The sequence below is a fragment of the Ursus americanus genome, chromosome 4, assembly GCF_024610735.1.
Source record: "Ursus americanus isolate L20-20 chromosome 4, mUrsAme1.1.p, whole genome shotgun sequence".
Lineage (NCBI taxonomy): Eukaryota > Metazoa > Chordata > Mammalia > Carnivora > Ursidae > Ursus > Ursus americanus.
In genome coordinates, this window is record NC_142130.1 from 10,539,231 (window position 1) to 10,551,780 (window position 12,550).

The 12,550-nt window shown below is 42.9% G+C and overlaps 1 protein-coding gene across 1 annotated transcript in view; it reads left to right on the forward strand.

The window, feature by feature from the left end:
• TMEM212 (transmembrane protein 212) overlaps positions 1–10,743 on the forward strand; it is a 32,781-nt gene extending 22,038 nt beyond the window's left edge. Inside the window, exons 4-5 of the mRNA XM_087861374.1 lie at positions 9,905–10,084; positions 10,737–10,743. Of these exons, the coding sequence (XP_087717500.1) occupies positions 9,905–10,084; positions 10,737–10,743 (187 nt within the window). The remainder of the gene's footprint in view (positions 1–9,904; positions 10,085–10,736) is intronic.
• Positions 10,744–12,550: the final 1,807 nt, after the last annotated feature.

A 12,550-nucleotide genomic window follows, 5' to 3' on the forward strand; every position in this document is an offset into this window, starting at 1 on the left:
TCGTGCTCAGTAAAGTGTGCACAGTTCTGAAGATCCCAAACTGATTCATAAGTGAAGTGGTCTAAGACCAAGTGCTTTAGGTTAACTGGGATCCCATGTATAACGTGTTAAAAATTATATTCAGTCATCAAGAAATATGTTATTTTTGGGTTATTTCTTGCCCTTGCTTTCACAAAGAAATGTGCAGACATTTTACTATGCCCTTGCTGGGGAGAAGTAAATTGTTAATGTTCACCATCACAGGCCAAAAACAGTCTGCTCTACAGGCCTTCCGGAAGGAATAAGGCACCTTTACTTTCAAACAGCCTGTTTCCAGTTTTGTGTGGTTGATGATATTACTGGACTAGTGACAGAGGCCGAGGTAGAAAAATAGACTGGGTTACTTATAACTCTTTGAATGTGGACACATCAGCTTGTGGGAAGGAAACTATTTAAAATGGGGCTTAGGGAAAGGGGGGAAAAATCCCCTTTCTCCATATGAGATTCTTCCACAGTGTTGTCATGCAATCTTGAAAACCTCCATAGAACAGTGGATCACTCTCATTGGATATATGCAAATTATCTGAGACCCAGTGGTTTCCTGCCAGGCAAAAACTTATAATAACAGAGCAAGAATGCAATCCGAGCCCTTGCTCTCTGAAATCCCTGAAAGAACAGAGTCGCTCTTGACAGGGCGATTTCAGCCCTTGACATTCCAGGAAATAGCTTAATAATGTCATTTAGGCTGGGGTTGTAACCAATCCTAAGATACAGAGACACAAATGCTGTGTGTAAGATTTAAAATATCAGTTCAGGAACCATTTTTCATTTTCACAGAGAGTTTAACAACAAAAGCGCCACTACCACAAAAACGAAGCAATGCATCCTAATTAAATTTAGCATTGTCCCCGCTAATTAAACCCAATCTAGGAAAAAGGAAGGGATTCTGCCAAGAAATTACAGGCACATCCTGAACACTATTTCTTTTCCATTTACTTTCCTAGCTACTAGGTCCGTGTCATATCCAGGATGTGACACCCAAACAAAACTGTGTTCTGATCATTAATATAGGTGTAGAAGTGAACCCCACCCTTGGGGCCTCAAAGGCCTTTATGAGACACGCTGGCCTTTACATTTCAATGTGTTTCATTTTCTCTGGGTGCAGCACAGCTGAAAAAGGTTACAAGACTCAGGTTAAAAGTCAGGAAGTGGATCAGGGCCCCACACTCTGACATCACTTTCTTACAATGCAATGATGTAATGACATTTCCTACAGGAAAATGATTCGAGCTGACAGGCAGCCTTAGTTCCCTGCTGTGGAAGGTGTCAGGCCTCCCTCACTCCAGCTCCTGCCTCCCTCCCTCCTGCCCCTTGTCTGGGGCTTCTCAGAGGTCAGAGAGAGAGAGAGAGACCCAAGCCACTTTAATTTGCGGCAGTCCTGATGTATTTAAAATGAAGATGTGCTAGAATTTAGTTGAAAAATTGTGAAATATTTTAACTGTTAAAGCAATTAATGCTTTTAAACACAACATATGCAATTTTGCCATTCACAAGACAGTTTCCAGATTTATTATTAAAAGCGACATGCAGGCAGAGGCACAAGGGATGGTTGTTCGTGTTGGCCGAAGGGAAGAGCCAGGGTTCAAATCTGGCTCACTCTCTGATCGCGAACCACGCTTGCTGGTGGAGCACTAGATCTGCCTTTTTCTGATGCACGCGCACGTCTCACCGCCAGTGATGGATGGATGGTCTTGTAACAGACCCAGGTTTAAGTCGAATGATGAATTCGTCTTCTGCTTTCAGTCCTGGGTGTCTCTATAGCTGCAGGTGTAACATCTTTCAGAGGAGTCTCCAGATGTGCCCATTTGAGGACCCGCCTGGTTCTGAATTCTGGGCAAATGAGTCTCCTGGCAGTATCACCCCAGCCCATACAGAGCCTTTGGGGAGGGGGGACTTATAAACAGGTGCTGCCCATGAACCCCCACAGGCTGTGTGAGGAACATGGCTTGGTGAGTAGCAGCGCTGAGCTGGGTTCCAACCTGGCCAAGTAATTTTATGCTATAACTGTAATACCGTAACGGTGCGCCTGGCCCCCAATATGGTAGACGCCGCTCTGGACTCCCATGCAGACACAGCTGCTCCAGCCCTTAAGACTGAGTTAGAGACCTGAATCCAGGCAAGAAGAATTTAAGGGCTGGCGCTAGTCCTGGGACTCCACATCAAACTGTCCTTGCTTTTGCATCCGTGGCCTTGTAACTCGGGTCCTGGTTTCTGCGTCTGTGTGAGTTCTAGTGGCTGGTGCCTGGGCAGTGCTGCCTGGGACTAAGCATTGATTGCCTGATTTACTTACCGTGCCTCTTCTGGAGACCTCAGGTCTGCCCCATAAAGCACGGAAGGAGGAGTCCAGACTTAGAACCTTCTGTCATTTTTCTTCTGTCTGTCGCCCTGCTTGGATCGCCTCGGGAGTTCATGGAATCTGCCAAGCCATGACTGCAGATAAGACAAGAGAACAGCTTCCTGATGCTTCTTTTGTCTGTTTCAAAACAAAATTCATACTAAGTCACGTTGATGTCAGAGGAGAGTCACCAGGAGAGGTCTCAACGACAAAAAAATCAAACAGTATGACTTCAGAAATGTAAAGTCCTACTATCCGTGATGGATTTATCTGCCAGAAGCAATGCTTCTAGATACTCTGCTAAGTTTGCCAGACAGGTTTAAGCTCTCTATGGCCGTTGAGTGGCTAGGCATCAGGGATGCTTTGAGACACGGTTTACGCAGCGCCCCCAAGTTGGGAGTGCCTCTTCAAATCATTACACTGTAACTGGATGCAGCTTGCAGTGACAAATACGCTATCTCTGGGAAAGTTCACCAATATCTGAAGACCTAATACATTCCTTTAGGATGAGTCAAAAACACAAGGCAGTTGTCACACCTTTCCTCATTACCCTCTGGCTGTTCCCTCAGACGTGTGGGGTCTTCATAAGTGAGTAACTGTTTCCAAAGTCTTTCAAAGTATCAGTGGTTACAACCTGGGAAGCATAACATGCCTAGAAAGGAGTATAGAATGTAAAATGTCCGAAATTACTGGGGTTTTACTACTCTGCCAAGTTTGCATTCTTACACTATCTAATCACTCCCTTTTTAAGGCCTCGTTATTTCCTATAGTCAAACTTCCGAGGAAAACAGGGATTTCTTTTACATTTGGTACATTTGTAGAGTCACAAGATCTGGGGCCTGTATTTTTCACCGTTTGAGGAAACTTCTGCTTGCCCGTACGTGTTGGAAGTGTCATTTCACCTGAAAACACAGATCAGACTTGCTGAAGACTGTACCCTTTCACCTTGCTCGAGGCGAGGAGAAAGATCAAAGCTTCCTGTTTTTTTAGGGATGACCCCTTCTTTGTTCCGAACACTTCTCACATCTCCTGTTTGTGGAAGCTTCTGCAAAGACTGAATTGTTTTTCTATTCCATAAATCCGCTTCGGATAAGCAAGTCTGTCATTGCCCATTTGGCCTCCTAGATGAGGGAACTTACTATGTGGTTAGATTCTTTCCTTTATAATGGCTCTTTAAAATCATAGTATCTAAAACACATGTTTTAGGAGAAAGAATTGTCGGAATTAGATTTTTTTTTAAAGGTATTTGTAATCAATACGCTACAATGATAAGATGGCTATAGACCAAGGAAAAAACTCTTGTTATCAAGTCTGCAATGAACAAACCAAATGTCTGAACGGCTTTCTGTATTTATTTGTTAATTTCCTTAGTTCTTTTTGGGTTGAAGTAGAATACAAACTAAACCATGATATATTGTTTCACTTAGTTCAGTCCCTGATTATTGATTAAGAATATGTGGAGGGATTGCCAGAGGACCAGGTGCAATGACTCAGGAAATGAAATCTCCTCGTTGACAAAAGAGAGATGATACAGAGATAAACACCACAACGACTACTCAGGTTCAATACTTCCCAGGCGAAGGACTGGAAAGCAAATCATTTCACCTTTTTTGGTCTTAGTTTTCTCATCTATAAAACGGAGGAGCCAAATAATTGTACGGTCCCTTTAGCTCTTAAATTCTGGGACTAAAAGAAATACAGGCCAGTGTTAAAAAGCACATTTAAAAAGCGCAACCCCTCACGGGCTTTGTTTGGCAAATAGCACGAGGGAGATAAGCTCAAATCTGAATTACGACCACTGATAGGGAGCCGGCCGCTATTACAGACACAGTGAACAACGGAAGGAAAACGATGGAGCTTAGCCAGCGGTGGGAGAAAACATCGAAATGGCACAGACAGACTGGCCGGGAGGGAGCCGGAGCAGAGAGCTATAGAGCAGGATGGGGCTGAGCGCACTGCAGGTCTCAGATCAATCAATCAGCGAGGATTTTATTCTACTCGGGTTACTCTATTTGTGAAGGGATTCTTAAGGGGGCGCCTGAGATAACATGGCCAAGGATTATAAGCCATACTAAGTATAGAAGACTGCGAAAATATCCTAGCATCCAGCTCTCTAAGGCTAGCGGAGGAAGGGCATGTGTAAGTAAAGAGGGCTTAGAAAATATTTTAAGAATGCTCTGAGGTTCCTCTTCAAACAGAGGGGTCTGGCTAAGGATTGGGAAGAAACGGCAGTTACAAGCAGCCAGGGGACGGCAACCAAAATGGAGTTACTCTCCCCAAGCGAAGACCTTGGACAACACCAACTGGGGAGGGTATTACCAAACTGTTGCAAGCCATCAGTGCGGCTGCCCACGAAGGAAGACTCCTCACATGTCCTCAAGACACAAGCGACACCTCAGTGTCGTAGGAAGATTTCCCGCAGGACTCATTTGTCTCAGAGATAGAAAAGTACATGATGCCGGGTAATGCTGTGTTCTCTTCCACAGTGAGAACTAGGTGAAGCCCACTGCATTGCCCTTTTTGCTCTGCTTGCTAGGAAGCCGGAGACAGACTTTAGATTCAATTTCGGGACTTCCACTTCAATATCTAACCTACTGTTTTAAAATGGGTAACTTCTCACCTGATCTGTTGTGCTTAGCAATTTTGCGGTATTTGTGTGTTTACTTACATGCCACCTCCTTCATTCATTTATTTTGCAGGGCATTCATAAAGCATTTATTATGCGCCAGGCACATCCAGTCATTTAGGAGGGCAGGTGGAATGTGGCTCTGGCCTGGCAGGCAGGAGACTCGGTCTCTGGCTTGTGCTGTGTTTAGGTCTTACGGCTTGGTGTTTATATTCGGGATACAGTTCAAGCATTTTCCAGATGAACAAGGGTTCTGGGACATATAGCTAGTTTTCCTAAAAACTCACTCCATTTCATCTCAGTTAGGAGTGGATTTTTCCCCTGAGGGTCTTTGATCCTACGGCTGCAGACATTCTGGCACCAGGGAGCCTTAGAGGTCAAGGCTCCAGGACACACAGAGGTCAATGAAATCAGGGGACATCTTAGAAACCGCTGACAACCAACAGGGGTGAGCTCTGTGGCTTCCAAGATGGATGGATGATGTCATGTGTGGTATAAATAAGTGTGTGCTTCCTAAGCTCTGACTGGGATCCAACAGGTGTGTCCCTGAACAGTGCTCTTCGGAAGAGACCCTCTGAGGAAAAAATAGTCAATAAACTTTGTGCTTCCCTGAATCTAGGAAGTCTCCTTTTTTATGTCAGCCTACCCAAAATTGAGCACCGTGACGTACAAAGGCAAGAGTTGGAACTTGCGTTTCAATTTCCCCATCTGTAGAATAAAGGAGCTGGACTTACTAGACTTCTAGCCCCTTCTAGCTCTAATCATCTGGCATTTTATGACCCAGTTCTCCTTCCAGTACTTTGGCCACACCGCTCCACACAGATAGTCATCATTATCATCCTCTTCAAAACTAATAAAGAGCAATACATAATATGCAAACAAGTCCAGAGGTAACACCTGTGTATTGGCAACACTGAACGACAAGCTTGAGACCTACTGAAAGTTATGGCAAAGACCTACTAGACACGGTTGCTTTTCAGGATAGATCATTTTCCTCATAGCATATCCAAGTCCATGGCAAAATATTGACACGAAGTCTTAATGTACACCTACATTCGTACCCACAGTCACATATTAGCACAGCAATGTGTATATAATACGTGTGAGAAGAATCCAAATAACGTGTGAACTTAGGAAGTGGTTTATCAACATTTTTATTTCATATCAGTGATTTATATATAAAACAAACATCTGGGAGTATAACAGACACAAATAAAGGGAAGACACAATTTCTGTCCCGAAGAATTTATGACTCGGCAGAAGTGTTTAAAAATGTAACCAGCATTGCGTGCAAAACATTTCAATAGGTTCAGTGATATTTAAAATATGTACAGAGGAAAGCAACACAGTCATTTATAGTGAAATATCAATATTGAGTACTATCTGCTATGCTAAATGCTGACTAAAAATGGTAACAGAGGGGCGCCTGGGTGGCACAGCGGTTAAGCGTCTGCCTTCGGCTCAGGGCGTGATCCCGGCGTTATGGGATCGAGCCCCACATCAGGCTCTTCTGCTATGAGCCTGCTTCTTCCTCTCCCGCTCCCCCTGCTTGTGTTCCCTCTCTCGCTGGCTGTCTCTATCTCTGTCAAATAAATAAATAAAAAATCTAAAAAAAAAAAAAAATGGTAACAGAGATCTCTGCACTTTATACCCTTAACATCTGATTAAAAGGATACTTATTTCATTCATTCATTCATTCATTCATTCATTCATTCATTCAATTTATTCTGCAAACAATTATTGAATGCTTACTATGGCAAAAGCACAGTGATAGGCACTTTGGAGGACAGAGGCATGATCTCTTAAGGATTCCTGTCTTCAAGGATCTTAAAATTTAGTGGCAGTAAGGAAACAGCTAACAAAGCAGAATGGAAAAGAAGTATCAGTAAAGGGCCAGGGAACACTTCGAGGACAGAGTAATCATGCCCAGAGGTTAGGAAAGCCTCCTAGGGGAGATGGCCCTGGAGCAAGAAAGATGAGAAACATTTTAATGATGGAGGCAAAGGGGAAGGTCATCTCAGAAGGAGAGTTCAGTGAGAACAGAGGCACAGAGGCATGAAAATTAATGCATGCCCTGGGAATAGCAAGTAGCCTGGGATGGCTGAGCGTGGTATCCAAAGAGAACAGGCGAGACGAGGCCAGGAACTTAGGATGGAGCCAGCACATGGATCACTCCCAAAGGCACATTAAACCTACTGATTCTATTCAGCTAAAGTAGGGAGTCAGCAGAGGTTCGTAAGGATCCGGACAAATAGGAGGCTGGCCACATCCTCCATATCGAACATGGAACTTCCGTAACGAACTACTGCTAACGAGTAATTAAGTAGGGTAGGGGAAAAAAGGGCCTTCTAGATTAGAAGATTTAGGGGCTCCAGGGCAACAAGAGGAAGTCTTGTGTGGGATGTATTCACCTAGCCAACTCCAACACATCCTTTAGATATCAAAGTGAACATTTCTTCCTCACGAAAGCCTCCCTGCACCCTGATTGAATCAGGTCTCTCTACTGTGGAACCACAGAGATCCTTGCACCTTTCTTTCACAGAGTTTGTGATTACACACTTGGCTGCATTTGATTCATGTGTGTGTCCCTCATTGGACTGTAAGGTCCACAAAGGCAGGGATTCTGTGTTTGTTTCGCCCTTCAATTTTACTGTAGGCTACTCGATATGTCTGACCCAGAGTAGGGACTAAAATATCTGATGAATGAATGAAAACGGAAGGACTGAAGGATTGAAGGAGGACAGAAGGAAAAAAAGAAAGGAAGGAGGGAAGAAAGAAGGAAAGAGAGAAATATGGGAATGGACACATTGTTGGAGAAGAGTAATGAACAATAATGTTTGGGAACTTACAAGCGGGTGTGGTGGTTTTAAAATACAGCTGCAAAATTCTTTGACATTGCTCTCATTGAAAGGTGGGATAGCCTTCTCCCTTGAACCCGAGCAGCCTTGTGATGAACAGAATGCAGTGCAGAGGATGGTGTATGATTTCCAAGGCTAGGTTGAAACTACTTGGTTCTCTTAATACGCTCACTCTGGGAGAAGCCAGCTACCATGTAAAAAGTTGGACCACCTTGAGACCACCAGGCTGAAGAAACCACCTTGCTGGACGTTCCAGAACAGACTGAGCTCATCTCTGCCAAAAGGAAAAAAAAAAAAAAAGTGAATCAAGTTGTCTCGAACCCTTGAGACCATCTCACTGCCAGCTGAGTGCCTTTGAGTGACCTTAGTAATTTCCCCGAGAAGCAAAAGAATTGTCCAGCTGAGCCCAGCCTGTAGAGCTAACCCACAGAATCTTTTGCACAATAAAATGGTTTTTGTTTTATGCCAGTCAATTTGGGATAATTGTTAATAGCAGTAGTAACTGCCACATCAACCAAAGTCTCGGTAGAATCCTCTCCAATCACCACCCGCCCATAGCAGTTCAGGAAACTGAGATCCAGAGAGATTAGCTTGTTTAACCATGTTTCTACATTGGCAGCAGTAAAGCAAGGCATACGAACAAATCTTCTGACCCCCAGGCCATTGCCTTTTTCTTTCTAATACATGATAATGCATTAAGAAAAATTTCTGTTTAATTATATGCAGGGTCCCGAGAACAACTCTTTGTCATGCCACAATTTTATTCCCATTGATGCTTTCTTTCCATTGATAATTAATGGATTAGTCAAACTCCTTGACGTATATACAAAAAGTGAACTGTGGGCTCCCCGTGTGCGGAGCTTACAAATGCTGTCGATGATTTGGACATTTGAATGCAACTACCTCCCAATTAGAGGAAGAAGCATGTTCAACTATATAAAACACAATAACATTTCTTCTCAAGTTTGTGGCATTCGAATTCTTAGCTGACTAGGTTTTCAAGGCTGTCAGTTCCAAATTCACTGAAAGATCTTTTCTGCTGAAAGAAAAATGCCGCCTCTATTAATATCCACCTTTTCCTCTGCAGACACTTGCTAGCTGGTGATTTATTATGGACAAGCTGCTTCCTGTTCCTTTTGAAATTTAGATTCTTTCTTTTCTCTTCTTTTTCTTTTTCTTTTTTTTTTTTTTAAATTCTGCAAGTAGAGGAAGAATGCCTCATCTCTTGTCCCCAGGGCGATTTAGTTAAAGCTAATCTTTAGGACAGAGTTTGGGTATTTACAACTCACAAATTAATGCGGCCTGATCCCACACAAAAGAGAGAGGGTCTCGCGGATGTATCCGATGTCAACTGGGAATGAATCCGAGCAACAAATAAGGAAGACCAGCTCTCCCGCACCGTGTATGGGAAAAGGTTCTTTGAGATTTTGGAACTCCGGGATTACATTGCAAAGATGGGAACCTTTTCCCTTAAAAAGATCAAAGATATTAATTATCCTTTTGTTAGTGATAATGTCACTATTTTTTAGAGAGACTCCATCTGAGGAAAACAACCAATCTAACACGTATGCTCTCCATTAACTCTATCTCAAAGAAAACCATGTACACTGGTGACTCAAAAGTTAATGTTTATCTTACTACATTTTTCCTATTCCTACAGTGAAACCCATGAAAAATCTAAGGAAAAACAATGTCGAATTCAATTTTATTCAGAATTTCTCATAATCACAGCTTCACAGATTGTAACGAATGCTAATCTCTTAAAAATCCCACTCGTGATGTAGAAAGTACTTGAGAAGAGTGTGCGGATGGGGCCATTAGGTGATGTTAGGTATTAGGACTCTCTCAGTTGCAAATGCCAGAACACCCAACTCAATCCAGTTTTAACAAAAAGCGGAATTGATTTGCTTACATAACAGAGAAGTACAGACTTAGAATGCGCCTCAGGCACAGCTAGAAGAGGGGGCACTTTGGGGCTAGGCTTCTACCTCCAGATGCTGTCTCCCTCACTCTGTTTTCCTCAGTGTTGGTTGGCACCTTTCTCAGGCTGAACCCGTGTAATGGAAAAGATGACCACTGGCAGCTCTCAGCTCATTCGGCCAGCTTCCAAACTCAGCAGAAGAATTCTGGGTCACTTCAGACACAGGCCTGGGGCCCTGATCCTGTCTGGTCCCTCTTGAGTCATGTGCCCACACTTGTGGAATTCTCCGTGGCCACACCTGTAAGGTACTGAGGATGTATTTTAGAACTTACCAGGAGTTGTATTTAGATTTTGGCATAATTTATTTTTAAATAAAATCTTTGCCTTAAAGACAGTGTGTAAAATGGCATGCCAAGTTATACAGCTAAGCTTTCCAGAAACTCTGCCTTTCTCTTAAGCTATTTTCCCATACATATCTTCACCTTCTTTTCAATACCAAACTTACCGAAAGCTTAATCTATATTTGCTTATTCTCCTTTCCTGCCACAATCCTCCTGCCATCTAATCTCACTTCTTTACTAAAGTGGCTTTCCCAAATATCACTCGTCACCTCTCCACAGCCAAATCCAATGGCATCTTTCTGGTCTCCTCCTGCTTGTCCTCTTGGCAACATTAGACACTCTGAGCCACTCCCCTATTTCTTGGCTCACTCTATTCCTGCAGCTTGTGCTCCTTCTTTTTCTCCAATAGATTCTTCCTGGTTTTCTTTACTAGCTTCTGCTAATGTTCAGCAAACTCCGTAAACATACATTTTCTCCAAGGTTCGGTCTTCAGTCTTCTTTTCTTCTAACTTTATAGTCTGTTATTGGGAACCTTCATTCAGTTCCATGGCCTCAACCTTCTCCTAACTGTTGTTGACTTTATGATCTCTAAGTTTAGTCTCCTGTCTGTTCTTAGGTGTTAGACAGTAATTTTTGAGTGTTCCTCAAAAATTCCACTTTGATGTCTGACTTTGTGTGTTCGGACTACTGTAACAGAATACCATAGACATGGTAGTTATGAGCAATAGCTCTGGAGGCTGGGAAGTCCAAGATCAAGGCATCAGCAGATTCGGTGTCTGGCAAAGACCTGCTTCCTGGTTCATAGCTGTCTTCTTGCTGTGTCCTCACATAGCAGAAGGGGTGAAGGCACTCTCTGAGGTCTCTTTGATAAAGGTGTTGATCTTATTCATGAAGGCTCCATTCTCATGACCTATCACCTCCCAAAGATCCCCACCTCCTAAGACCATCACCTTGGGCATTAGAATTTCAGCATCTGAATTTGGGAGAGGACACAAACATTCAGCCTATAGCAATGTCCTTCTATCGTCAGAAACTCAATATTTTCAGAAGCAAATTTATCAATTTACTCCATGCTGTCCTCTGTAGCCTTTGAAATGTTACCACCATTCTTCCAGTCATCCAGGGCAGAAGAAAGTGGAATAATTTCCGCTCTTCATTTTTGCCTAATATCCAGATGGACCTCCAAAGACCCCAACCTGCGCTTTCCTATTCCAATTGCCTCTGTTCTGGTTCAGGGCTTCATCCACTCTTCCCTGGCTGTTACAATAACATCCCAATTTCTTATTTATTTTATCTAAGCCATCTTACTAAAAAATCCATGTTCACTACTCTCAAAATTGTTCATTCCATCCCATGCTCTAAGTCCAAAATACTTCATTTTCGAGACTTTCTATTACTAAACTCAATCCTTCTTTCTAACCTCATCTCCCATATGTTCATTTCAGACATTTTCTGGTTGAGCCACACCACCCACCCCTCCACATCTCTGTTCATCTTATTCCTTGGGTTTCAACAGTGTTCTTTCATCACCTGTCAATATTCCGCTCATCCTTTAAGATCCACTTGTGGTAGACAACAGTGTGGGTCATCAAGTATTTTTGGTTCTTCCCCCTTCTAAACACATGATAGATTGTGCTCTTCTCACCCCTTTGCATTCGGCAGAGACATGTGACTCAATTTGGCCGGTGAAATATAAGTACAGTGACACATGACACTTCTGGACAGAAGCTATATAATTTAGTGTGAGTTGGACTATTTTTTCTTTCGTTCTTCTTTTTTTTTTCTTTTTGTTCACTGAAGTGATTGGCAATGTCCCAGATAACAATTGCTCAGACAGTCTAGAGTAAAGATGTCATGGACCAAAGCTCCCACTCGAACTGTGATGGGCAAGTAACATGAGCAAGAAATAAATGTAGGTTGTCTTCATGTAATAAAAAGTCTGACTCCATTTTTTGATGTCGGACTGCTGACATCTTTTAAGCCTCACCCCTCCCTCTTCCCTTCTGTCCCACATCTGCAGGAGATGATAAAAAACCCTGGGTGCACCTTTCTTTGATGGGAAGTTCAGACCATGCAAGCCTCTTCTCTCATCAGAGAACACTCCCCTGGCCCACCTTCTAACTATTATTAAAATCTCAGGCTGGTCTCCTTTTTTTGTTCTCTCAAGCCGTTTTTAGACCAGTTTGGGAGAACTTCCCTACTCCCCCCAGAAAGCCTCACTATGTGACAAACCTCATATCATCTTGCTATATGTGTAGTGTTATTACCCTTGACATCTGAACCAAATTTGGTATGGGAGGCCCCATCCTGCTTTTGAGAAATGACCATAATAGTTTGTGAGTTGGGCTTTGGTTTCCTTTTCAGAGGTCATAACTAGGCTCCTAGGAAAGTGCTATTTCTTGATCTACGCGTTTGTTATAGGCGATTGTT